Here is a 26,040-nt window from a genome sequence, read left to right as displayed (position 1 = left end):
TTGATCTCATGGATATGCACAATCCAATCCCTTACAACTTCTTTCTCTAGTTCCCTTCTCATCTACCTTTTTTCAAATATCCTTCCTTGAGGTATTTGTCTCCAGTGCTAGCCCTCTGCTTCCTTCCTGCTTTCTCCCCAAAATCACTGTCCATGAATCAAATACTCAACTGAGGAAACCAAGTACCGTAGTTTAAGGCACTCCTGAAAAACACCAAAAGATGAAATGGCCCCAAGGGGTCTGCCAAGGCAGGACTAGAAAGAGACTTCGGATTTGGGGAAAAAGAATAAATGCCATAACATCTTTTGACTCAGGTCACATGACTTGCAAGCAGTTTCCACAGGAAAGAAATCCCAGAAATGCAGAGCAGAGGCAAGAACTCGGATGAAGTTGTGGCAGATACTCTCAGTCTCAAAGACAAGAAGTTTCTACATTCTCATTCTACATGTACAATTCTCACTCTTTAGACATAATCTAGGAGAAAGCGTTACATACAAACATGTTTTGTATGAGAAGTTAAGTTGGTGTATGATATTATGCATGTAAGTAAAAAAACAACTGTGGGAAAACTGAGCTTCTTATAGAAGAAGCTTCTTTCTGTCTCTGCCCTGTATTCCTAAAAGCAGATATATCGGGCCTTACAGTTCTCACCTACAGGTTTGCAGCTTCAAGCATGTTTCCATCTATGGATCACATTTATCGGAAAAGCTTAACAGCAGTATTCAAGCAAGATTCTGTAGTAGCTATTCAGCCATGTGCTTGCCCTACCAAAGCAAAAGCTAGCAAAACATCCACTGCAAAAATTCATGTCTCAGCTGTCTAGGCCCTGCTCCCCACTCTGAGTGTCCTAGTTTGTGCTAAAACAGAACTAATTCTGTTTGGTGATGTTACTTTTCAGTTAAGTCTCTTCTAAGTAACTGCATTTTCTGAAACCATCAGCCTGTTTTTCCAGACAGTGACTGCTTCTAGCAGTGATAGCGCCTGATGTCACAGTTACTGCCAGGGAAGGGTGTGCGGAAAGGCTCTTGCTTAGACTTGCTCCTGTAGCAACCAAAGTCACTGCTGAATCTTGTGCCCCCTGTTGGGGTCCCAGAAGTGAAAAGGGTCGCAAGCATGTAAAAAGGTTGCACCTGCGGGGAGGAGCAGGCCGGACAGGTGACCCAAACCTGACCAACAGAGTATTCCATCCCATACACGTCACACTCAGTATAAAGCTGAGGGATCATGACAGTCAAGCTCTCCCCGTTGATGGCCAGCACCCAAGAAGGACTCCGTCTGTTCTTCTGTCTGTGATCCCGATCTGTGCATTCCCGAATCCAGCTGCTGTACCCAGTTCCTGTCTGCTGATCAGTCCAGCCTGGGACTTTCCCATGCCAGCCCTGCAGCATCAGTGGTGACTTATCATCATCAGAGCTGGGCTGTATTTGGTATTGGTTTGGCATTGGTTTTGTATTTATTTGTATATACTTCATTATTTTCCTATTTTTATTATTTTCTTTTATCATTATTGTTTTGTTAAAGCTGGTTTAGTTTTCTTTTCCAACCCATCAGTCTCTCTCCCTTGTTCTCTCTCCCTTCTCATTCTGGGAGGGGAGAGGGGTTAATTAGTTAGCAGCTAGCCCAGCCTCAACACTTTACACTGAGGAAACACAAGAAAACCTGTTTAGCTAGATTTAACTGTGGTATGTGCTATCAGAATAGTAGGAAACAGGTGAGTACACATGGACTATAAATCTGCTTAGCTTCATGTAATTTTAAATAAGAATGAGACATTCAGAATCTCACATTCTGATCAAAACAGGCATAAATAATCTCTTATTCAACCTGGGTACCTATAGGAAAATTAGGTTCTTCTGTTTCAGATTTTTAGTATTTCAGTCTGATTATTTTCATAGACAAGTATCACTTTCTCTAGAGTAACATGACACACTTGAGCTGGATTAAGTATGCTATATTCTTGCAAAACTAGCCATTTTTACACTTCAGTAGTCAAAGCAAAAACTGGCAGTATCATACAACCCTAGTCAGATGTCAAGTTTCCAACTGTGAAATGAAATTCCATGAAAAAAACTGAGTATGTGCAGTAGAAAAAAAAATCCACTGCTATCCCCGTATCTAGCTGGTAACGATTTCCTCATATAAAATGTATTGAATTGCCATTTACAAAATGAACTATTTTAAAGGGGAGAGCTGGGCCCCAGTGACAGGCTCCTGAAGCTATCAAATGCTTCAGAGAAGCTTTACACACATCTCTTCAAGATACAGAATAAGACAAAGATGAGACATGAAAAAAAAAAAAAAGATACCTTTCGAGCAATCGAAATTGTTCATGGTATTTGATAAATAGATGAAGCATTTGATAAAGTTTGGAACCACAGAGGATTAAAAATGACAGTAAGTCCACCCAACATGAATTCCAGAGTGTATTTCTTCAGACATTTTAGAGGATCTTCTGATCTCAGGAACAAATATTAAGCTGACAAAAAAGATTTTTTAAAATGTTCCAAGTAAAGCTCTGAATAAGTATTTTGGAGTTCCAGGTTCTGTACAGACTTCATGCAAGGTATTGGATGTATCCTTACTGCCTGACACTCCAACATTAGTATTTCTGTATGGTCATGGAAGTCAGGCTTCAGTTTCTCCTTGCACCCAAATCCACACTTTTTCCTTGTGCTAATCACAGGCCTTACTGGGAAAACTGATTAGCTTCCAATTCAGAGAAGGTAAGAGGGAGAGAGACTTGCTGGCTTATAACCATAACCCTGCTTCTACCCGCAGCCAGACCAGATTTGTCAAAGGAAACCAATACACACTTAGAGCCCTCATTGTCTTTTCCTGCTGGACTTACACCCTCTCCCACTGTCAAGCAGTCCCATGTCTCACAGATTTAGCATTGTTACTTAGTCCACAGTCTCGGGAGTACAGTCTTTTCACTTCTGGAGAACATTCCTGTACCCTGTCAGGTAACTTGAGAGGAGTCAAACAGAGTGCACAGAGTCAAGTTCAAGCATTCCTAGGTAAAGAGGGCCAATTTACATTTTTGTAACACAAGTTGTCAATTTCAAGGCCTTGTCCTGCAGCCCCCCACTACCAAAACCTTGTTACATAAAACTAATACAGCATGCAGTTCTCTCATTGTGCCTTAGAGCGAACAAAGCAAACATTGTCTGCTAGTGAAAAGACACCTTGTTGGAGGAGGAGGAGGAGAACATGCACACTACATTCTGGAGTAGGAATCTGCACAGTATCAAAACCAACACATCACAGAAACAGATTCACTGCCCAAGCATGTGGCAAATGACTAGGTTGATATTCCCATTAGGCAAAAAATTAGTTATTTAGCTCTTGGGCTGCATTTGCGTTTTGCAGCTTTGCACAAGCTTTGTTGTGGAAACTTAGGAATCTATGGTTAGGCAATAGTTGAAAACATTTTGAATTAATAAATTTATTGCAGCATCTTCTGCTTATCTCACTATGAAAAGCGTTCTCACTGAAATACTTCCTCCTACCCATTTTACTCATTCAACTAATAAGTCTGACTCCAGACTTACTAGCACAATGATCTTGTTAGTGCTTGTAATGAAGATGATGTGAATCATTGTCACTGTCACTTCATTTTAAGTTCATATACAAAGTTAATGAGTCAGTACTGCCTCAATTACATAGCAAATTCACAAGCAAGTCCAAGACTAAACTCATTGACCCTTCAGCATGCCTGACGGCTGACCAAACACAGCCCATTCTTAAACAAAAAATATCTATGCTTTGACAGATGTTAGCTCTTTGTTGACCTCATAAACAAAAGTGATAATGTTGATGCACAATGAATATAAACTAGAGGCCACCACTATATTTCACATTCAACATTTGGAACAGTTAATATTTCATGATAATGATCGCTGGTAGATGACACATTCAATTTAACCAGCATATTGCAAAAACATTCTTGAAAAACTAAGTTTAGAGAAGAGATCAGTGAACAGGTCAGTGGAAGGACTGAAAGGTTCACTAGCAAATAAAATAGCTTGACTGCACTGGGATGTTATTAGTGAATCAAAATATGACGACAAATATTCATAGGTTAAGGTGATATATTTACAGGAGGGAGAAATACTGCCCCTGGAAAACAAAAAGGAGACTCTTGGTACTTCCCTCATATTAAAGAGTGCAATACAACTGTAAAGACTGCTTCTCTTTAGGCTAAATATATATGTATACAAATATGTACATTTTGAATATTGCTATATATGTAAACATGTAAATATAAGGCTATCATCAAGTAACAGAGCCTTGCTCTCTTAAGGCCCCTCAGTAGAGAGGGTAACCGTAAGCATCAGGTCTGACCAGTATCATTGCCATCGCAGAATCAAAGCATATTTCAACAAGGCGTCACTTGCTCAGAGGCAGAGTAGGCCAGTTCACCACTTCTTGAGACCGCCAAGAGGTAGACTAACCACCTTCCTCAAAGAAATGTTGCAGATCAAGAGAAAGTCTGTTAGTAGTGGGCTCTGATGGAATCTCCAGCTTTGAGCTCTGAAAACTAAGATATTAAACTATATTTACAATCTCAGTGATGTCAAGATTAAAATGACATAATTTCACCTCCTGTCAACACTGGCATGTCTGCTTAAGGTGTCTGAGACCGAGTTTTATAAACACTGTTCTTTAACCAAGGTAAGTCAGAAGTCATTCCACTGGCAGGCATCCTTGTTGTAAAAGATACAGCTAAAGCTGTTGTGCATGGACATCACAAGTGAATTTACAGCCTGACAACATATAAACAAGAAAAAATGAGAGCAATACTTGCTTAACAGCTGAACAATCTACTGCTATTAGAGAAAGTTAATAACACAGAGAGCTATTGTTTATGACTAACTAAAAGTTTCCGAAAATGTCAGTCCAGAAAGTGCACCATGAAAGTACTTAAAACAATAGTAAATAGAGGTGTAATTGCATTGGTCCAATAAGCAATAGAGAAATGCAATTTGACCTTTAATAGTTAAGACTATGTTTTTAAATTTAAAAAAAAAAAAATCTTCCTCCATCCATCTTCATTTCCCTTTGTTTTGACTGCTGCATTTCTTTTGAAATGCAGTCTTCTCACAGAAATACTGACTGATCAATAGCAAGTGATGATGCACCCGCAACCAACTGAGGTTTTCTCTCTTCCCATTCAAACTAATTGCAGCTCTCTTTTCCCCTATTCCCTGAAACATTATGCAGTAATATCAGCCTAGATTTAGAGGTGAACTGAGGTTTAAGTAAACGGCACTTCAGTTGGCATGTCATTCCCTAGATATCCCACCTCTAGGCTATATCTACACTGCAGTCCCTGTATGACAACCACCAGCCTTAATGTCTCCTCTCAACACTATTATCTCATCTACGCATTACAACGGCAGAGCTCTATCTGCTTCCCGGACCCAGATGCAGCACAAGCATCATTTCAAACAACACTGTCATGAAGACCCTGGTCCATCAGACTCCTGCCTAGCAGACTGATTTTAGTCTCCCAAGCGCTCATCTTCTTCCCTGTGTCATTAGCACCAACATGCCAAGTTCCTCCTCCATACCTAAGCAACCTAGACAGCTCATTAAGTCCACTACCTTTGTAGCAGCCAAGTTTCCAAGCAGCCCCCATCTCCTCAGCTACCTGCCTAACAGAGTTTCCATCTCTGACCACCTGCTTGCTCTATCCTTGAGCAGTCCTAATGCAGAACCACTCTCAGGGCATGAGCATATTGTCATTCGCTGGAGGATGTGTAATGTCTAAAGGATTAGATCATTTCTTCTCAGCAGGCCATGCACCTTCCATAAGGCTTACATCCTCCTCACAGTATAAGGGTTTTCACAATAAGGGTGGATACTGCAACATCCTTTCCAGCTTCACCCATGAGATTCCCCATTTCTTCACGCTGTTTTAAATCCCGTTACTCTCACATCAGGTGAAGAAACATATTCTGCTTCAGCAGATGATTATTCACACCACATACTGTTGAATAAACTCAGCAGCCGGCAAGATTTTCAGCAAGAAATCGGTGCACATTTTCAAAGATTACAAGAGTTCAGCCTCTTCTTTTTTCCTTCTTTATTAGGCCAACTAAAAATAGAAAAAAGAAAAACAAAGGAGAGAGAGAAAAAAAAAAAACAAAACCACAAAACAAAGCCAAAACCCCCAAATACCTTAGGAAAACAGTCCACACTAACATAACTTTAGGGCAAGAGTCCACATTCTTTGTATGTCTGTCAACACACACTCTTGCTGCAAACTACTCCACTTGCCTCAGCTACTGCTTTTGTACCTCCTTGTGCCTCGGGCAAGATCCATCTCCCTTGTCAGGCTCAAAGGGATCACCCTGCCAGTCCGATTGCATTTCCCTCACACACTCCTCAAAGGCTAATGTTCTTTGCCCAACAAACTCCCCAGTTAATCACCCAGAGCATACGGCTACCATGACTGAAAAAAAACCCAAACACACTTATCACACTAGGCAAATGCTCCTGATTTTTTCTTGCCTGTGTATGGTCACCTCTTTTCATGGAAATTATAGCAACCTAGTGTCTTAGTATGCTTTGTCAAACGTATTTGAAAGTGGCCAGGGGTTCAAATCTTACCAAAGGAGGCATACAGACATGCATAGAAAGCACAATAATATTGGCCTCCCCTAGGCTGCAAGTCAAGATAAAAAACACCCCTGTATAACATCAAAGACCCAAGAAGCTGACTAAAATTTTGGAGGTTAGCCTTAAAACAAGCTCCCTCCTGTACAATACTTCATCACTAGGTACTAAAGTAGTGATTTTTAAGCTAGGATTTCCAAATGTTTGAGTTTAATCTATTTTTCTTTCTGATCTCTTAATTCAGATTTGCCAATGTTTATCTCAGACCTAGTATATAAATTGGTACCACTAATTTGCTTAAAAGCATGGGGTTTTTTAAAAATTATAATATATATACTGGAACAAGCCATAACCTGCACACAAGTATACAAGCAGAGAAGTGAAACAGACTGTTGACATAATTCACTATGCTCTACAGGAATGACTTTTATTGATGTAAGGCACCTCTTTCTGTCAACAATAGTTGCCTTCACACTATGTATGTGACACCACTTTAACACGTATAAAGCAGGACAGCCTGCATACAAAACCAGGCCGTTTCCAACTCATTGTACACCAACCGCTTGACTTGGTAGTTTGAGTGTAATTTGGTTCCTAGACAGGTTAAACACCCGTTCAAAACTCAATAGCATTTATGGACTCTTAACAGGCTTTTGAGTGAGCCAAATAGATCACAAATTTTAGCCTACTGTAAAGCATGTTTCTCTAGGAAATGTTCACAATATCTATCACGGCTTTGGAAGCAACTAATGCCCTGCTGATAACACTGATCTTAGCAAAATGAGTTCTACTCCTCAGCATTTCTTTCTGAGATAAAGGGACAAAAAACATATGCTCAATTATATTTTTTTTTTTTTTTAACAAAGATGCATGTGAGTCTTTTATTCAGTACTCCTCTCTGTGAGGGTGACAGTGAATGTATCGTGCTCTGAATTGACACAGCTAGAAACGAAATATCAATGGAAAATTTTACAAATGTGAAAACAAATCAAACAGTAAAAGGACTAACCTCCTATTTGCACAATACATTTAAACAAAAGAGTTCTTCTACAGTGGGAAAGCCAATCATAGTGGCTCAACTTATCTAAACGAATTTAAAAAAAAAATCAGAAATACAAATATATTAAAAATGCTTATGCGTAACTAAAGAATCATAAAGAAGAAAACTGGTAGAAAATGATCCGACAATCACACAAATCATATACGCCACAGGTATATCAGAATGACTGTATTTTGAGGGGCCTTTTTTGCCCCCTTGCATATTTTCAACCACATACTGTCCTGACACTGGCTGGAGAAACCAATAAGAAGACTTCAAACCCCTCTGATAAAAAGTGAAAAAGCCATTTTATGAAAAAAAAAAAAAACAAACCTTTGTTAATTATATAAAAAATAAGCACAAATAGGACAGAAAAATTAAGGGCATTTTGGCTTTTGCTACCTATTCAAATTGAGTATTGCACCTGCAAGTAAGTTTAGGGTAAACATGGTGATTCCAGGGCTCCTTAGATGTTCCTATGCACAAAAAAGCTCCTTCAAACATGAGTTTTAGCAACCAAGCAACAACTGTTACAATGAGATAGTTCAAAATGCAAGTAATTATAACGCTGCTCACTGTAATTATAAACCAAATGTGTCTTGGTGTCTATGATAATAAATAAGGAGCTTTACATACTCCATTTTAGAGAAAGATGTCAAGACAAAATAAATAATGCAAAGTAGTTCTTACTCACTATGCAAGTATTCTATTCATGAAGCCTCTAAAATAGATTCCATATAATAAACCTTCCATTACCTATTTTATACGGTCTTTTGTGAGATTTAATTAATGCTGCAAAGTGCGTTGAGATTGATGAAAAAAAAATCTGTCAGGGTAACATATTATTGTCAGACACTCATTTCAGCTTGTGAAACGTGTTTTTGTACATACAAATGAGACTTCACACCCATAAAGAATTACTGTATGAAGGAGCAACTTTTGAAACATTCCACGCAAGATGAAAATAGATTTATCTAGGTGCATTTCCAAAATTGCAATTTTGTCACTCTGCACATCCAGCTACAGCTACAGTCAACTTGCTTTCATGAGTAACATTCAATCTATAAATATATGCCCAACTTTTTGAATTAGCTGAGTTTTTCACAATGAACTGACATTACTTACAAGTGACTAGCCTGTCTAGTAAGCAGGAACACTGCAAAGAAGTTCCTACAGCACTTTTGTAGTAATGATGATTTAAAAGTATGAATTACATACGTACTGTGTTACTTCCCGCCACAATCCTAGTAGTAAACTGAATGATACCACCAGACCTAACAGGTCAAATCTGGATGCACACACCCTCTTTCAGGTTTCAAACAGATGCAAAAATCATAGTTTTTCAATTCAGGTTCAGAACAGTAAGTCTAACTGCATATGTTAACTGTAAAACGTTAATAATGTTAAGCACACAGTTTTAAACAAAAGCTAAGTTGCATTTGTGGAGCAGTGGTTGACAAAAAGACAAAAAAGCTCACAGAGGAGTGTCAGGAAGACACTTAGATATAAAGATACAACATCAGAAGAAGAAATCTTGTTTACAACATATCATGACAAATTGAAATCTGCTTATGAAATCGCAAAATACTGTAACACCTACCACAGTAACATCTTATCTTGAGTATCAAGGATGATCCTGGGAACTAAAATTCAGAAATGCACTAGACATCAGAAGCCTGGACCTTTGGAAAGAATTTGATTTATCTCATGAAATAATTTTCTCATGCCATAATTCCAAACAATATATATGTATTCAGCACTAAAGCTGTAGTTGGACACACTCTCTTTGCCAACATAAACTGATGCTGCTGCCAAGAAAAGTACTAATTCTCTGTCTCCATTTCCAGCTTTTTTCTGCTAAAACTTCTCCACACCTTTCTGTGGGCCAGCATAAGTCTTTGTGCATCCACAGTTAACTGGATCTGTGAACTGATCCACTCAATAACACTCGTTGGCAGGGGCAGCAGAGAAAGTGTCCTTTGAACTATGTCTTACAAAAATTAGTCTGTATTTGCCTTTGAAAAAAGTAACTCCATCACTTCCACAGCTTAAGGAAGGCTTGCACATTTGGAAGCTTGGCTAGTGCATAACAAAATAATAAAGGACACTACTTCTTACAACCTTCTCCCACAAGTATCCTTATACTATCCTTGTCTACAACAGCGCTGTAACTGTTTCCATTCCTCTTATGACTGTATTCATTTTCTAGTGACTTACGTGGGCTCTCTGGAACCAAAGAAAGTATCTTCTTAAAGTAAGAATTCTTTTAAATTAACATTCTCTGCATTTTCATTTCAAGTTTTGCAGCCTTTCATTGTGTTAAATACAGACACTTCACGTACTAATACTTCTTTTTTTGGTTGATGATCCTCACGTTATTTTTCATTCTGTTCACTGTTAATTTTGTATTTGTAACATATTTTTACATTTCAGAATACTTACTTTGCTGTAAGGCAAGGTAAAATACTGTTATGAAAGACATACTTCTACATTTGTGAAATTGGAGTAAGACACTGCCAATTAAATTACTTTATTTCTAGTAGACATGTTTCTGCTAACCCGTAGTTTTGCTAAAAATATGTAACATATCTATTATATAATGCCTTTCACAGCTTCTATTCAGCCTTTCTCCTTCATTAATTAGCATTTAACAGCTGGTTAATCTTGTGGTTAATACCTGACCTTATGACCGGAGGGATGTTAACTCCTAACAGCTCCACAAAATAATTTATCTTGGTAACAAATATACAGAATAATTTCTGCAGAAAGAACAGTATTTCGTCTTATATATGATAGTTGTTTTGTCTCCCAAGACCTCTGTCCGTGACACTATTAAAACATTCAGGGAGTTTATGCTATTAAAAAGTTTTCATGAAGTACACACATCTGAACTCAGCCACCTATAATTTCAGTATTTAAAAGCAGCTGTTTCCTTCACTCATAAAATAGGACTGAAAAAATCAGTATGACTTGTATCTTCATTCTATCATTGTAACTCAGTGATTGGCATAATCAGCTTGGAAAGGCATAGCCCTGTATGGCTCTGTGTATTTTGCTAAAATGTCCACTAAATTTTCTATGCTTCTTTCTTTCACCAAGATGACAAAAGATTGATATTAAACATTATTTACTTTAGTTACCTGGTTTTTTTCTTATTTATTTTTTTGCCTTACAGTTCAATAAGAGGAATGTTCTTTGTGGAGAGAAATGAGTACCAGTAAGAAAGTAGTATCTTCATGAAAGAATTCATCACCAAGTCATATTCACAAGCAGCAAAATGTAATATATTATTGAAGATGAAGAAGATAACCTGGCAAATCTACGCAATTACAGTAACAGGCTTTTTAAAGGAAGAAAGAATTGTAGATATAAAAACCTATATGTGAATTAAAAGCTTAGATTCAAAGACTCATAGATTTAAAAGCCAGAAGGGACCATTATAATCACCTGTTCTGACCCTCCGTGTAACACAGGCCAGGCAATTTCCACCCAGTAATTCCTTTTGTAAGCCCCACAATTTGTGAGTTAGACAGTCTTTTTACAAAGGCACCCAGTGGAGCATTTACCATCTTCTATAATAATCTGCCCTGCTATCTCATTATCCTCATTATAATTACTGTACATCGTATTTATAATAATTTGGAAGATAGGATCTTTCATTTCTTTGCCAAAATTCCAATCGATGGCAACTGAGCCTGTTTCTCTAAACTCTTCCTGCACGGTTTTCTCAAACACCTGGACTGGCATACTTCATCTCCTAGTTTATACTTCGGAGAAGAACAGATGTGAGAGTTCATACAAATTTCCTCATCAGCTGTAAAACAGGTAACTCCTCCTGAAAATCTACCACTCTCTATCATATCTATGTACAGATCTCTATTTCTGGTTACATAGAAAACATCTGTAAACCATCAGCTCAAGAAGTGAGCAACTGTAGCTAATGAAAGCCTGTAACTAAATCGCTATAGGAGTCAATCTAGAAGATTTCTGGATTATCTGGAAGTTACGATACCAAATCCACTGCTTGCGTAATCAGTGGGGAAATATGCAACATACGCCCTAAAAGGAAACAATAACACATCAGCCTACCTATCAGAAACTTACCAGAATGAAATCAATCAACAAAACACTGCAGTAGCAGGACTCAATATACCAGGAAAGACAGTGAGTAAACTCTGACACTGGTGGGGTAATATTCTTTACTACATGCTGCTTAGTATCTGTCTCTGTAATTAACAGCCTTATTGTGTAACACAAAATCTGTATGGCTGGCAGGTCCGAGCCCCATAGCTGCAATGTTGTACCATGACGTCACTCTCCCCACCAGGAGGGCAACACCAGCTGTGGTATGCCGAAAAAATTTACAGTACCATTAGGACAAGAACTGCAGTTCCACTGAGTGACTAAAATTATCCCTGAGTAATGTTAAGCAGAGAAGACATTTTTAAACCATATCGCTGATTGCTTTGTGAATCACAAAGACCACAAGAACCATTTACTTCATCTGAAAAACATGAAAGGTCTTCATCAGGCACAAAATTTCACCACTGAAGCGCCACTCTGTAACATGGACCTTTACATCTATATTCAGCATCTCTTCAGCAGCAACAAACACAATAAAATCTACTACAGGAAGAGAAGTGCTATGTTAAAATGAGAACACTTCTGAAAAAGGTGATAAAGCAGACTAGCATGCAGGAAGCAGAGCACCATCGCATTATTAACTCCATCTAGCAAAGGCTTGAGAAAGGGGGGGGGGGGGGGGGAGAAGAGGCCTGGCTGCCTAAACAGCAAGGGAAGTTAACAGAAACAGGAAAGCATCCTCCAATAGACTTAAGAATTAGCAAAGGAAGAAACAATTGTAAATTTTGACATACAAAATTCAAAACACAACTAGACAGAGGAAAAAAAATCTGAAAAACAACTAGCTAAAGGAATTGCAATTAAATCTGCAAAGAAGGGCAAAACTTGTCCTATGTTACCTATTAATGGTCAAGGAATAAAAAGGCACCCAGAAACGACAAGGCCATTTGCAGAGAAGCTTAATTTGATTCTTTGCACTGATACTGTGGAAAAAAAAACAGTTATGTTGCATGTCACAGTCTTCTTTTGTGAGGGGGACTGAACAGGTTCTTTATGAGCAGGCTATGGTGTACATATGGACAAAATGAGCACTAAGAAACAACCAGGACCAAATGACACTCACATAAAACCTCTAAGAGAAAGCTATGATGAATAGCTGAATTACTAATGATTACACTAAGCTCCCACTTAAAATTTCCTTGCATGGCAAATATGATACCCATTTATTCCAACAGTTTCCAAAGAGAACTACAGGTTTGTGAAACTGATCTGTCTGTACATGACATTTCGGCAGAGATTATAACAATGCTAGAACAAGCAGATATATGAACAAACAGATACATGAACAAACATAACCCCAGGGTGGGTGTGTTGATTTTGCTACTGTAATGAGAAGGCCAGCATTACAAACCTCTTGAAGTTCTGATGAAGACATCAATATACATGTGGGTGAGGATTATCTGACTCAAAATTCCAATTGGCTTGTCCCTGTACAGTCAACAAGACACTACAGAAAAAAAACATTCAGGGTCAAAAAAGTTGCTGAAAACTCCTGTTTTTTTCAAGGCATTTACTTAGAATTACAGAGCTAATTTATACTCTGAATCTAGAACAATTCAAGAATTATAGAATAATTAGGTTGGAAGAGATCTCTAAGATCATGAATTCCAACTGTCAACCTAATACCATCATGCCCACTAAACCATGTCCAGAAGCTCCGCATCGACACTTACAGTATTCCATGAAACTCAACAGAATGGCCCAGAAAATCACATCTAAACTAATTTAGATTGACCACCAGCCTCAGAAAGTGCTGAACTCAAAGGTATAAAAAAAATTATTGGTGCATTTTCCTGGGAGTTTAATTTACTCACATTAAAACTCAAGTGTAGGAAAGCAGTCCAGTCCAAATATACTGGTTACTCCCATAACTGTTTCTAAAGTGTTTGTAAGTGCACCTAGTGCAAATTCATTTCTATTACATTGTTTTGCAATTTATAAAATAAATTCTTCATGAAAATTAACTGAATCTTTGCACTTAATCCCACTTCATGTGAACACTTTCATTTGATACTTTAACTATTCAACCAACTTTGTTTCATGTCACTTTTCTGTTTTCTGCTTGAATACTTCGCCTCTCAAAACAATCTATAATAACCCCTTACTATTCCTAATTACTCTGTTTTCCAAAACAGATTTTCTAAATAGAAACAAATGTAATTATGTTTCACTGTTCAAATTTGCAGTTCTTTCAAGCTGCCCTGATTAAGGTGTTATGTCGGTGAGCATAAAATATCCTCCCTTAGATACTACGTAACTATGAAGAAAGGTTGCTTTAAAATTGTTTCCCTGAAGAGATGACAGCATCAAACTCATTTTACCGAAGTACAGAGTTTTTATTTAAAATACTGTAAGACAACAGATAGATATCATAATTTTATTAATAACTCCATGGGACTTCTTACTCCTTTTTGAAACACAAAGGGTGATGTGGCTTGTTTTTTTCTTTGCATTGTCCAAGTTTATTTGAAGTGTACCTTTGTAAGAAAACTACGCCAGCACACACTCATGGAATTTAGCAACACCACATAAATCTTTACCATTTGTCTTGCCCACACTCACTGGACTCTGCACAGGTTTCAGAACTACAGCATTCAGCTCAATCGATGCCCCGTGTTCTCTGTTTCTGTAGTGCTGTAGAGATTAGGCACGGATAGCGACACACGGCTTTGACACCCTATAAAGAAGCCAAGATGCGGGATCTCTACACGCTGACGTGTCCTATTCGCAAGATCAGCCTGAGGTAACACAGCGGTGGTTATCTCCTTTTCACTCCGACCGCCCTAATCGTTTTCTCTTCCTTTCCTTACGCCTGACCTCTCCCACCGCCCCTGTAGGTTACGCCTCCGCTTCCCGGCCCGCCCCACGGCCGCGGCAGCACAAAATGGCGGCGGGGGGTGGAGACCGGCGGAATGATCCCACCTCTGCGGCGCCAACCGCACCCAACCGCAAGCCGCAGCTCGTGACCACGTGACCGCGCGGCGCGGCGCGGCACCACAACTCCCATCATACACCGGGGTAGCAGCCTTTTCCCGCCCTTTCCGGCCCCCGCTTCCCGCTCCCGGAAGGCGCCGGCGGTGCTGCGGCAAGGTCGCGCAGGGGAGAGGTTCGCAGGGCTGCCCCGTCGGTACCATGCTGGCTACCGCTGTCCGCAGGTTTACCACCTCCGCCCTCCGCAGGAGCCACTATGAGGAGGGTCCTGGAAAGGTAACGTGGGGAGGAGGATTCCTCCCGCTGCGGCCTGGCTTGAAGGTCGCAGGAAGGGGCCTGCGGCTGGGGCGCGGTGGAGGGGCGCGGCGCGGGGAGGGGTGTGCGGAGGCCCGCAAGGGAGGTGGAGGGGGAGGGAGGGTGGCGGCTCGCCGCGGGAGAAGGTGATGGCTCTGGGCGGCGGAGAAACGTGTCCCTGAAGGGCACTGCGCTGGCAGCCTGCGGCAGGCCGCGCTCGGGGGCGAGCCCCGGCGCAGCTCCTGGGTGAGGGCCCGGAGTGGAGGTCGCTGGAGAGAGGCTGCAAGGCTGGTGTTGAAGCCGCAGTGCGGACCTGCCCTGGCTCGCCGTAGGCGCCAGGGTGAGACTCAGGCCCGTCCTGCCGCGGGCGTGCTCAAGGTGAGCTTCTCACTCCATGAGTCCCCGTGAAGGATTTTTTTTTTTTTTTGCATACAATCGGTTTCTAAGCCGCCAGCGGACCGGATGCTATTATGAGGAGCAGGGTGATGACTGCCGCGTTGCCAGTTCTCCAGCTGGTGTTGGGGAGACTTTGGGGTGTCGCGGTACTGCCGTTATGGTCCCGGAAAAGTGAATTGTGGTGCAAATGATTTCAGTGTCCTTCCCTGCAGCCTTTTGCTTCAGTGGTACAGATGATGAACATTGCAGTATGAGGGGCAACGATGATACTGTAAACGCTTTCTGATGTACCTTGTGCTTATCATGTTCTCTTAAGCCCTACATCTAAAAAGTAATTTTACATACCTAATGGACGTGAGGAAAATCTTCACAATGAAGGTAATTAAATATCAAAACAGGCTGTGTAAGAGAGGCCGTGGGGCCTGTATCTTCAGGGACATGTAGGCTTGACAAGGCCTTTACCAAACTGGCCCAGCTTTGAATTGGGGGGAGGGGGGAAGAGTGGATAAAATGACTTCTGGAGGTCACATTCAACCTATTATTCTAATTACTGTATTTCTTTCCTTGAGACAAGGGGAAATTGTTTTGAGACTGAATATTTTTGTTTGATTCCACCTGTTTGAGCTTAGAGCTTCTCACCATTTTCAAGATGATGAGGAAGTAATTACTGTGTTGATTGCAAAACTAAAATTTGTTTTTCTCTTCTAGAACCTTCCATTTTCTGTGGACAACAAATGGCGGTTACTCATACTAATGTGTGGATTCTTCGGAAGTGGATTTGTTGCCCCTTTTGTAATAGTCAGACACCAGCTTCTTAAGAAATGAAGAGGACAGACTGTAATTGTGCTAACTGGGTAACTGATTTTGTTAGATTTCATGGCATAGTGGAATCTGTGGTCGAAGCTGAGCTTTCATCTAAAACCAGTACTAGAATTTTCATCCTTTCACAGCCCAGGTGCTTGGAGTTGTGGTCTGCAATTGTGGCTAAACTCACAGTAGTGAATGGGTTTGTTTGCTTCACAGGGCTGCTGCGCTCTGAGTGACTTGTGAACTTTGACTCCCCAAAGGCCACACCTCTCTGACTGCAGCTTTATAGTCTCCAGCTGGGCTAACTGACAGAACAGTGCTACTGATTTCATTTTGGATAATAATATAATAAAGATAATAATGAGTAGTAATTTGATGAGACACTGGCACAGGCTGCCCAGAGAAGCTTGGCTACCCCCTCCCTGGCAGTGTTCAAGGCCAGGCTGGGTGGGGCTTGGAGCAACCTGGTCTGGTGGGAGGTGTCCCTGCCCATGGCAGGGAGGTTGGAACTGGATGGCCTTTAAAGGTCTCTTCCGGCCCAAACCATTCTACAACTGTAACCAAAACAATGTCTACCTTTTTTGAGGAAACATAAAGCTACATTTTATGTAGCCTGTAGGAATAACTGGCATATGTGGTGTGAACAAAACAGTATGAGAAACTATGATACCATAAATACTTTCTGATGTGCCAGTTAAAACTCAGAGGAAGACAAGATTTCTTGAACTTCAGTACAACCACGTCAAAACAATCACACCTTCTGCGTACGACTTTCCTAACAATTTACAGGATGTCCACTTAAAATAAGGTCATTAACATCAGAAACTATTTTAATTGATGCTTGCTGATGATCCTAACAGACCAAGGAAGCCTCAGACATAGTTCAGACTGTGCAAGCATGTAATTTCCTGTTAAAGGGCCACTTCAATTCATCTTAATCTGATTCCATTTTGGAAATACCTGGTATTATCAGTTCTATAATCTGAGAAACAGTAAATCTTTCTGAGGAGGTGGAATGACCCAGGTAGTTCTTGGAGGGAAATAACAGTGCTCACTGGAATCTCATAATTGGAACAAATTGAAGGCGTCTATGCAATTCATTTGCCAGTCTGATGTTTTTGGCTGTGTAGACTAAGGAGAACAAAAAAAAAAAATCAGCAGACTTGCGTTGAACTTGAGCATTTAGAATTGTATGATTTCATGTAAGTCAAGGCTTCTGCCGCAAAAGCGTACAGTCAATGAAGCAAAACCATCAAAATTCTAGTTAAAGCATGTTTATGGCTTTTCTAGATTCAAAGGTTACCTTAAATTAAATTTGTTATTTTTTTTTTTTCCTTGCAGAGCTGAGTCTTCTACACAGCATCTTTCATTTTTTCAAGGGAAAGAGTATAGCTGCAATTGTGTACCACGCTCAGTGTCTCTAAATAAAATCTTAAATCTGAAGGTCTTGGCCTGTGTATTTTGTGAAACTCCTGAAGTGCTTTTGACAACTGGTGTATGCTGAGAACCCCCTTCAAGTTCCAGTGTATTTGCATTAAATTAAACACTAGATATCTTTAGATATAAAAACAGAGGGTTGGAAAAATTGCATTTCAAAACTCGTTTTAGCTGAATAGATATTTAGCTTTACTGAGCTCTTCAGACTACTCACTGAACAATGACCTGGGATAGATTATAACCAGTGAGCCTCACAGCGGGTATTCTGTCACCATAATCCATTCTGCAGAATTTTTATCTTCCGTATTTTGGGTTGGTCAGTTGAGAACACTTTATTTGGCTTTGCTTCCACACTGAGCTAAAGTGCTGCTGTTACTGGGTTTCTGTAGTGTGCTGCATTGCTGTTTCTCTGAGCAGGAACATCTGTCTTGCCCTGCAGATTTCATTAGGCTTAAGGCTCAGATGAGGGGGCCTGGAAAAAAGTACAGCAGCAATAACAGCTTGACCAGAAAATATTTTGGTGATGTTATATAACGTACCAAAACTCATATTGCTGCAAATTTGCAGCTGTTTGGAAAGAACTGATAGCTTTGTGTTTGTAGCTGTAGTATTTGCACAGGGTCAGGGCCTGTGTAATTGAGGGTAATGTAGGAGCTGTGAGGAATGCTGTCAGGCTACTTCTACCAACTCAAATATGACAGTCAGCTGTTTAAGTTAGTGGCCCTGTTGACAGCATGAGTAGAAAGTAATTTTCACATCCACTTCTATTGTGACCACCTCACTGGCTAAAGACACAGTATGAAAAACACTAGTATAATCCTGTCATGGTTACTTCACCCTTGCAAATAATGCTGTGGTAAGTATTGTTTTTTTCCTTCAGTGAGGACTTCTGTTAAAACACTCCCTTGTGCAGTAGCGTGGTGCATTTAATGAGGCTTAGAACATCTGTCAATCCATGAACTGACCAGTTGTTTCATAGAAGTTCAGGTTCTGTTGGTGTAGTTCAAGTCTATACAAGTACTAACTTGTCATCAGATACCATCAGCAGAATTATACGTAAGCTGTAAAATACTGTTCATAACAGAATAGGTTTTGGGTGCCACATTTCTTTTTTTTAGGGGCGGCTTTAAAGTGCTGATGGCTGGTATTCGAAGAGCCTAAGCTGGGAACAAAACAGAATAGTATTGTCTGTTACTACATGTTCTTCATTAGCGCTAAAAGAAAGCTTAATGAAGCACGGTGATTTTGATCAAAGGACCAGCAAAGGCTGCAGAAAAGTGATAATGAAGAAAGCAAGACTCAGGAAAGATCCCAAACTATAATGGGTTCAGATAGTAATGCTTTATGGCTATGACTGAGGTATAATTATATAGTGTAATTTGTTTCTTAATGTGCTCTCTCTCTAGAGTAATGCCTCTCAACAGGCACACTGTGTCTCCTTGTGTCATAGAGCAAACAAATCTCTGTGTGCGCACTGTAGGTGATAGAGGAACAGCATGCTCAGACAGCTAGGGAATCCAGAAAAGGTGACGATTTCTTGGTCTACGCGTTGGGATTTCCTGTAAGAACTTTGTTACAAAAAAAATTCCGCCCTTTTTATGCAGAAATCAAAATGGGAGCTTTTTTTTGATGAAAGTCTCATTTTCCTCCTGTTGCTGATGAGCAAGTCGAATGTCTGTTCCACAAGGCAAGTCCAAGTGGAAGCTTGTTACAGAATCACATTTCTCTTGTGGATCACAAACTTCCACTGTGTATTTATTTTTAACCAGCTCACTGTTTTCTTAAGTTAAATAACTTGGGGTTTTTTATTTGGTTAATTTTCCCTGTTACAAGTCCTTGATATTTTTGAAAAGAGTAAGCATCATCCCTGAAGGTTTATCTTGTGGGCTAGGCAAACCTGTTCCTTTAGTCTGCTTAAAATAGGGTCTCCTTTCTGAATATTGCCCCCTTCTCCGTACTTTTTATATTTTTAGGCATGGGTGGTTAAAGTCAAACCAGTTATTTTTAGATTAAGTGTTAGAGTCTTTCTCCTCTCATGTATTCTAAAGCTGTAATCGTTTTTTTTTTTTTTCACAGTGTCATTACATTGATGGATCATAGTCATTTAGGAGCAGAGAGGTCCTGGGGGAACTGGTTATAAGAAGTTTTCAAATTATGACCCTTTCGCCAACCCTGCCACCAACTTATAAAAATTACTGATGTGAGTCACAACACCCATAACCTTTCGTCTCCTGCTGTTTTACTTAATTTCTGTTACTGCAACTGTAAGGCATACTGATGTGAACCTCCACTGAGCTGCTGTTACCTGCTGTATGCTCCCGCTCTTTGTGTGCCAGTTAAGAATCATACAAAAATTAAGCCATAGCAGCCCTGCTTTGGATAAGTTACCTGACTAAATATATAATGTTAATCATAAACTATCATTTGATAAACCCATGTTCGTGGTGTCCCATTATTAATTAATCTTTCCTTTAAAAGGAAAGTAGTACAATTTTGTAGCCTTTTAATCTAATCTGCTCAGTGAATTCTTTCAAGATTTCGTGAGTATAGCTTAAGCACACTTGCTGATTTTGATCTGTGCAGCTGTCCAGTTGTTATCTTGTATTTTTAACATAACAGCTGCACACTAAATTTCAAAATGAGTAGCCAAATTCTCCATTCATTGCAAGCTCTTGTGTTATTCTTATGCGATGCCAAAGCTCTAAGTAGTCCCTTTAGAACTGGACTATTTCTCTGCGTGACTTCCTTGTGCAGTTTTCAATAATTTTCAAGCCTCATCAATTACGAAGTCCGTAAGTTCTCTGTCTGACTTGAGTAATTGGTTCCCTTAGGTTTTAAAAACTTTCACTTCTGTAACAGAAACACATTAACAGATCTGTTTTGATCTATCTTTCTATTAATGCAAACTGGCACAGTCTTCATTCTACCCAAAGGCATTTTTTACTACTAGTTTATCTATAATCTTATCACTGTTCAATAAAGCAAAGTCTAAAATACTTTATTTGGTTGCTTGAGTGGAAAATTCTGGTTATCATTGAGAGATATGTGGCTCCTATTGTTAATATCAGGTGTTTGACAGTGTTTAGTTTCACAGAGGCACAACTCCAGATAGTATTTGTTTCTCTACTGTTATGAGATCACTTCTTATAGCCAAGCTTGATTTCAGGAGCATATGTCTCAGCCTAGAGCACCTTCCATCTTCAGCCATTTTTTATTTACTTAATTTTACTGCTTCTCCCATAATTATGTTGGTCTTAATCCTTTCTGGTTTACCCGTTCTATGGTTTCCTGTTTAAGTCCCCCTACTCTTTTATACAGAATCATAGAATGGTTTGGGTTGGAAGAGACTTTTAAAGACCATCTAGTTCCAACCCCCCTGCCATGGGCAGGGACACCTTCCACTTGACCAGGTTGCTCCCAGTCCCACCCAGCCTGGCCTTGAATACTGCCAGGGAGGGGGCAGCCACAGCCTGTGCCAGTGTCTCACCACCCTCATAGGAAAGAATTTACTAATCCTAATAGCTAATCTAAATCTGTCCCCTTTCAGTTTGAAACTGTTACCCCTCATCCTGTCACTACACTCCCTGGTAAAGAATCCCATCTTTCCTGTGGGCCCCCTATAAGTACTGCTTTTATTTGCTTATTGACTGCTAAATAGGTAAGCCAGAGGAACTAGTAGATTTTTGAAATCCACCTATTACTAACAACTGTTCGCGGCATTTTTCAACTCCTTTCTTCCATGCCTAGTTCCACAGGGTGGAAAAGCTATCCATGGCAAACAAATGCTAGGGCAGACCAAATGATCTCTGTTGGGAAACCTTATGCTGGTCTCAGGGAGCAACGCTGTGGATAAAATAACTTAAAAAAATGTCCACTCTGAAATACTAATACATGACTTCAAGATGTGCTGAGCCACTGAGTTTTCTGTTTACAAAAATGGTACTAGCCCATCTCTACAGCCTGATAAGCCCTACCCTGTCATCTACCAGTACAAGTCAGGGGATAGGTTAGCTGATTTTGTGATCCTATTAAATACCGAGTGTTTGTTGACCTCAAAGGAACCAGAATCTCATCCAGCAATGACTTCTTTAAACACATTCCCACCACAGATATTAACATGTAAATACCCAGCCCTGAGTCATTTCAGAGATGGAGGTGTCATTATACCTACGTAAGAACGAACTGATTAAATAAGTGCAATCAGATCAGATTAATTAAAAAACAGTAGTAGAATTAAGTTGTTCAAAACATAGGAGTATGTTCCATCACACTCAGCTGTATAATAGCCTGACTACCCAATGAAATATTTAAAATAGCCTTTTGGGTTCCCTGTAGGGCACCCTGACTTGTTAGAAGATAAATCAGTTGAAAAAGCAAGGGGTAGAAAAATAAAACACTTGCAGGCTTGACATTATAGGCAAAAAGCAGTATGTAAGTGGTGCTTCTCTATCATTAAAATTGTATGAAGGAAATAAGAAGGTGGTTAAAGGACATCTGGGAAATAACACATCTGTGTGAATAATAGTAATTTTTGCTTGCTATATGCCAATTTTAAGGAAAATCTTTCATGGTCCCTGATTTTTTTCAAGTTTTCTTGTAATTTTCCCCTTTACAGATTCTATTTTGGCTTAAACTCAAAATATTTCACTTTGTTTCCAAAGCGATTCACTCTTCAGCATTTTAATTATGTTAGATATCAGTAGTCTTCAAGCAGTTTCTTAATTAAATCTAAGCAGATGTGATTTAGATGCCATTATATTTTAATATTTGGAATGTTTCCAGTTTGGGGATCTTTGTCTCACTCTGGAACATTACTTTGTCTCATTTCATAAACACAGCTGAACATTCACAAAATCTTTACAAAGTGTTCTGAAGCTATCAAATGGAGTATTTTGATGGAGAGAGGAAGAGGGAGTGTATCAAAGGTTAGAAATTTTTAGAAATAACAGATGTTGAATGTTTGACACAAATAGGATGGCAAGGCAACACTTCATGTGTTTCCTCTGCATGTTTACAGCATATATTTCAGAAATGTACTAAGGTAGCTAATTCTTAATCACGAATAGATAAAAGTCAGTGTTGACAACTGCAAGGTGATAGTGGGGCAATTTAAACTCTTACGGAGGTGATGCATCCTGAACGAATCACTATCACTCTAGCAGAAGATGCCATTGCAGACTGCTGAAACATCTGCTCAGTGTTCTGTGGCAATCAAAACTGCAAGGAGGATGTTAACCTCTTCTACAGAAAGGGATGGAAACTATAATTGCAGATATCACAATGCCATTGTATACATACAAGTGGTATGCCATTCCTTGAACACCATGTGGAATTGTATTATTCTACTCAGATTACTGAAGGACATGCAAAAAAGTAATTGTTTCGGATGTGGAAAGGTTTCAACATGAAGAGGGAGTAAACTATTAGACCCGTTTAGTTTAGAAAAGAATGAGAGTAAAAAGCTATCCTCTGAAAATCAGTCACATTGAAAAATTTTACTGATCCCAATGATAAGAGTTCACTTTTCACACCTCCATGCTGTGACTTTTGCAGTGAATTAGGGGGCTGAAGAGGGTTGGTTTGTTTGCCAGCTAGTCTGCTTGTTTTTAAAGGGGGGGGAAATGGAGCATCAGCTTTGCACTGCTCCTTCTCTAAGCAGTGTACTATCATACAGGAATGAAATCTAGTATTGAATGGGAGGGAGGAATGAAGGACTTGTGTTAAGTTACATTAAATGGGGTAAATATTTTGATCTGATGAAAAATTCTATTTTTCAAATCAAATGTTTCTAGAATTTCTAATCAGCAATTCATTTTACAACATGCCCTTTTCAGATCCAGTTTTCAGAAAGCAGTGGCCGTTACTTTTTTTTTTTCCTAAACAGCAAAAATTCCAGGATTTGTTCAGTTGAGTCTTGAAGCATCTGGTATTAACCCACATTGGAGATAGTATACTGGGTTAGATAAACCACACTTCTGAACCATTGTGGGCAACCCTTACACAGTAGATTGCATATTAGTACAGGAGAAACCTGGGCTAAGTTTTTTCTTGCTTTAAATTAAGTTATTAATGACCATTTGAAGTGATATGTTGCCCTTAAACAATAATTAGAGTATGAGTTACTCATGAAAATTACATTAAAATCTTTTTACTACTAATTAAATAGTAGAGTAAAAATTCAAAATCTTTTCTAATGTAAGATTACTTGTTTCAATTTTGTGGTTTTTTGCTGGCCTGAGATTTTTATTTCTGTTTGAGGTTAACATAGGAACATGAAACAATTCAGAGGTTTATAAACAAATTGGGCTTGAGGAGGAAAATATGAAAATAGAGATGTAGTTGTCATGACAACCAAATTAGCAGTGCATGAGAGGTTGGACAGTATTGCACAGGCTAACACATGGAAATTATTTTTATTCTTTAAAGTTCGCGTATACGTTGCATTTCATTACCTTGGCTGATTTCTAGGATCTCAGTGTAGTGCTATCAGTGGGTAGTATTAAAGAAATTAAATAAATTATTAAGGGGAAAGGAACTAAGGAAGGAAGGAAAGAAGGAAGGAAGAAAGAAAAGGAGGGAGAAGGGAAGGGAAAGGGAGGGGAGGGGAGGGGAGGGGAGGGGGAGGAAAGGAAAGGAAAGGGGAAAGGAAAGGGGAAAGGAAAGGGGAAAGGAAAGGAAAGGAAAGGAAAGGAAAGGAAAGGAAAGGAAAGGAAAGGAAAGGAAAGGAAAGGAAAGGAAAGGAAAGGAAAGGAAAGGAAAGGAAAGGAAAGGAAAGGAAAGGAAAGGAAAGGAAAGGAAAGGAAAGGAAAGGAAAGGAAAGGAAAGGAAAGGAAAGGAAAGGAAAGGAAAGGAAAGGAAAGGAAAGGAAAGGAAAGGAAAGGAAAGGAAAGGAAAGGAAAGGAAAGGAAAGGAAAGGAAAGGAAAGGAAAGGAAAGGGGAAGAGAGGAGAGGAGAGGAGAGGAAAAAGGAGAGGAAAGAGGAGAGGAAAGAGGAGAGGAAAGAGGAGAGGAAAGAGGAGAGGAAAGAGGAGAGGAAAGAGGAGAGGGGAGAGGAGAGGAGAGGAGAGGAGAGGAGAGGAGGGGAGGGGAGGGGAGGGGAGGGGAGGGGAGGGGAGGGGAGGGGAGGGGAGGGGAGGGGAGAGGAGAGGAGAGGAGAGGAGAGGAGAGGAGAGGAGAGGAGAGGAGAGGAGAGGAGAGGAGAGGAGAGGAGAGGAGAGGAGAGGAGAGGAGAGGAGAGGAGAGGAGAGGAGAGGAGAGGAGAGGAGAGGAGAGGAGAGGAGAGGAGAGGAGAGGAGAGGAGAGGAGAGGAGAGGAGAGGAGAGGAGAGGAGAGGAGAGGAGAGGAGAGGAGAGGAGAGGAGAGGAGAGGAGAGGAGAGGAGAGGAGAGGAGGAAAAGAAGAACGGGAGGGACGGGGGAGGGAGGGAAGGAAGGAAGGGAGCGGGGAGGGTGGGAGAGAAGGAAAGGAAGGAAGGAAGGAGTTACTGACTTTGCTGCCTCCATGTAAAAGAAATTGATTGTTCTCAATTCCATGGACAAGAAAATAAAGTTACAGAAATGTCAAATGATACACCCACTAAGTAATAGCAGAGCTGGGATACAATCTGGCTGTTCAGCACTATAAAAATATTCCTGTCTGTTCTTACCTCAGTGAGGTACGTTAAAAAGCTGTAAGAAGTACAGGTAATCATTACTTTAATGTGTGAAAATATGTACAGTGGGGCAAAACAGATTAGGTCTGAATTGTTTAACTGAAAATTGTAATGAGTGTCAAAGGAGCACAATAACATGTTAATTTATTGTTACAGGTGTTGTAATCATATCTTCAATTATCACAAAAAGACATATGTAGAAAAATGAGAAGAGTGCTGTAAGTTTAGGGTATATGGTACTGCAAACACACACTTTGGAATAGCATTGACTGGTTTATGGCAGATCCAGATGAAAAGACGGCAACTGTAAGGCCCTCTGTACAGATGGGAATGGATGCAACTAATCATTGTTCCAATTAAATAAAACATAAAGGTAGAATTGTCCCTCCTCTGCTGTATCTGTAGGTTTTATCAGAGGCAGCTGTGCTATTGGCCTGTTCCTGCAAACTGTGAATGCCAACCTCTGACCAACCAGCTTTTGTTTGCTCTGATTATAGCAAGAAGATAAATGTTAGTTGGTCTCTAGGATGATATGCTCAATAAGCCAATAAGTCAATAAGACTTTCATTTAAATGATTTTAAAATAATAGTATTTGCTGGAATTAATATTATCCACTGTTCCATTTTCTTTTTCAGTATTCCATGAATAACATTACGTTCTTTTCTGTGGTTGTGCGCCATTATCCATTACCCATGTAGAGCGTGCAGCTCTTTGAAAAATGT

At 39.8% G+C, this 26,040-nt stretch overlaps 1 protein-coding gene and 2 non-coding genes across 3 annotated transcripts; all 3 read left to right on the top strand.

Annotated features, from left to right (window-relative positions):
• The first annotated feature begins 14,867 nt into the window (after positions 1 to 14,867).
• On the top strand, positions 14,868 to 17,674 carry COX7C (cytochrome c oxidase subunit 7C). Its single transcript, XM_086479889.1, has 3 exons — positions 14,868 to 15,010; positions 16,133 to 16,278; positions 17,573 to 17,674. Exons 1-2 carry the CDS (start codon positions 14,936 to 14,938, stop codon positions 16,247 to 16,249), a joined length of 192 nt encoding a protein of 63 aa, XP_086336015.1. The 5' UTR covers positions 14,868 to 14,935; the 3' UTR covers positions 16,250 to 16,278; positions 17,573 to 17,674.
• Positions 15,652 to 15,714, top strand: LOC147413224 (small nucleolar RNA Z39). Its single transcript, XR_015184087.1, has one exon. It is a non-coding gene; the product is annotated as a small nucleolar RNA Z39 (small nucleolar RNA).
• Positions 16,860 to 16,921, top strand: LOC147413223 (small nucleolar RNA Z39). The gene has a single exon (XR_015184089.1). It is a non-coding gene; the product is annotated as a small nucleolar RNA Z39 (small nucleolar RNA).
• Positions 17,675 to 26,040: the final 8,366 nt, after the last annotated feature.

Source organism: Leptosomus discolor, chromosome Z (assembly GCF_034619465.1).
Source record: "Leptosomus discolor isolate bLepDis1 chromosome Z, bLepDis1.hap2, whole genome shotgun sequence".
Taxonomy (NCBI): Eukaryota; Metazoa; Chordata; class Aves; order Leptosomiformes; family Leptosomidae; genus Leptosomus; species Leptosomus discolor.
Note: the sequence above shows the minus strand (reverse complement) of the source record. Positions and strands in the feature narration are given on the sequence as shown.

Coding starts and splice junctions, on each gene's coding strand:
- COX7C (XM_086479889.1), top strand. CDS start 14,936: ATGCTGGCTACCGCTGTCCGCAGGTTTACCACCTCCGCCCTCCGCAGG. Junction 15,011..16,132: donor ATGAGGAGGGTCCTGGAAAG/GTAACGTGGGGA, acceptor TTTCTCTTCTAG/AACCTTCCATTTTCTGTGGA.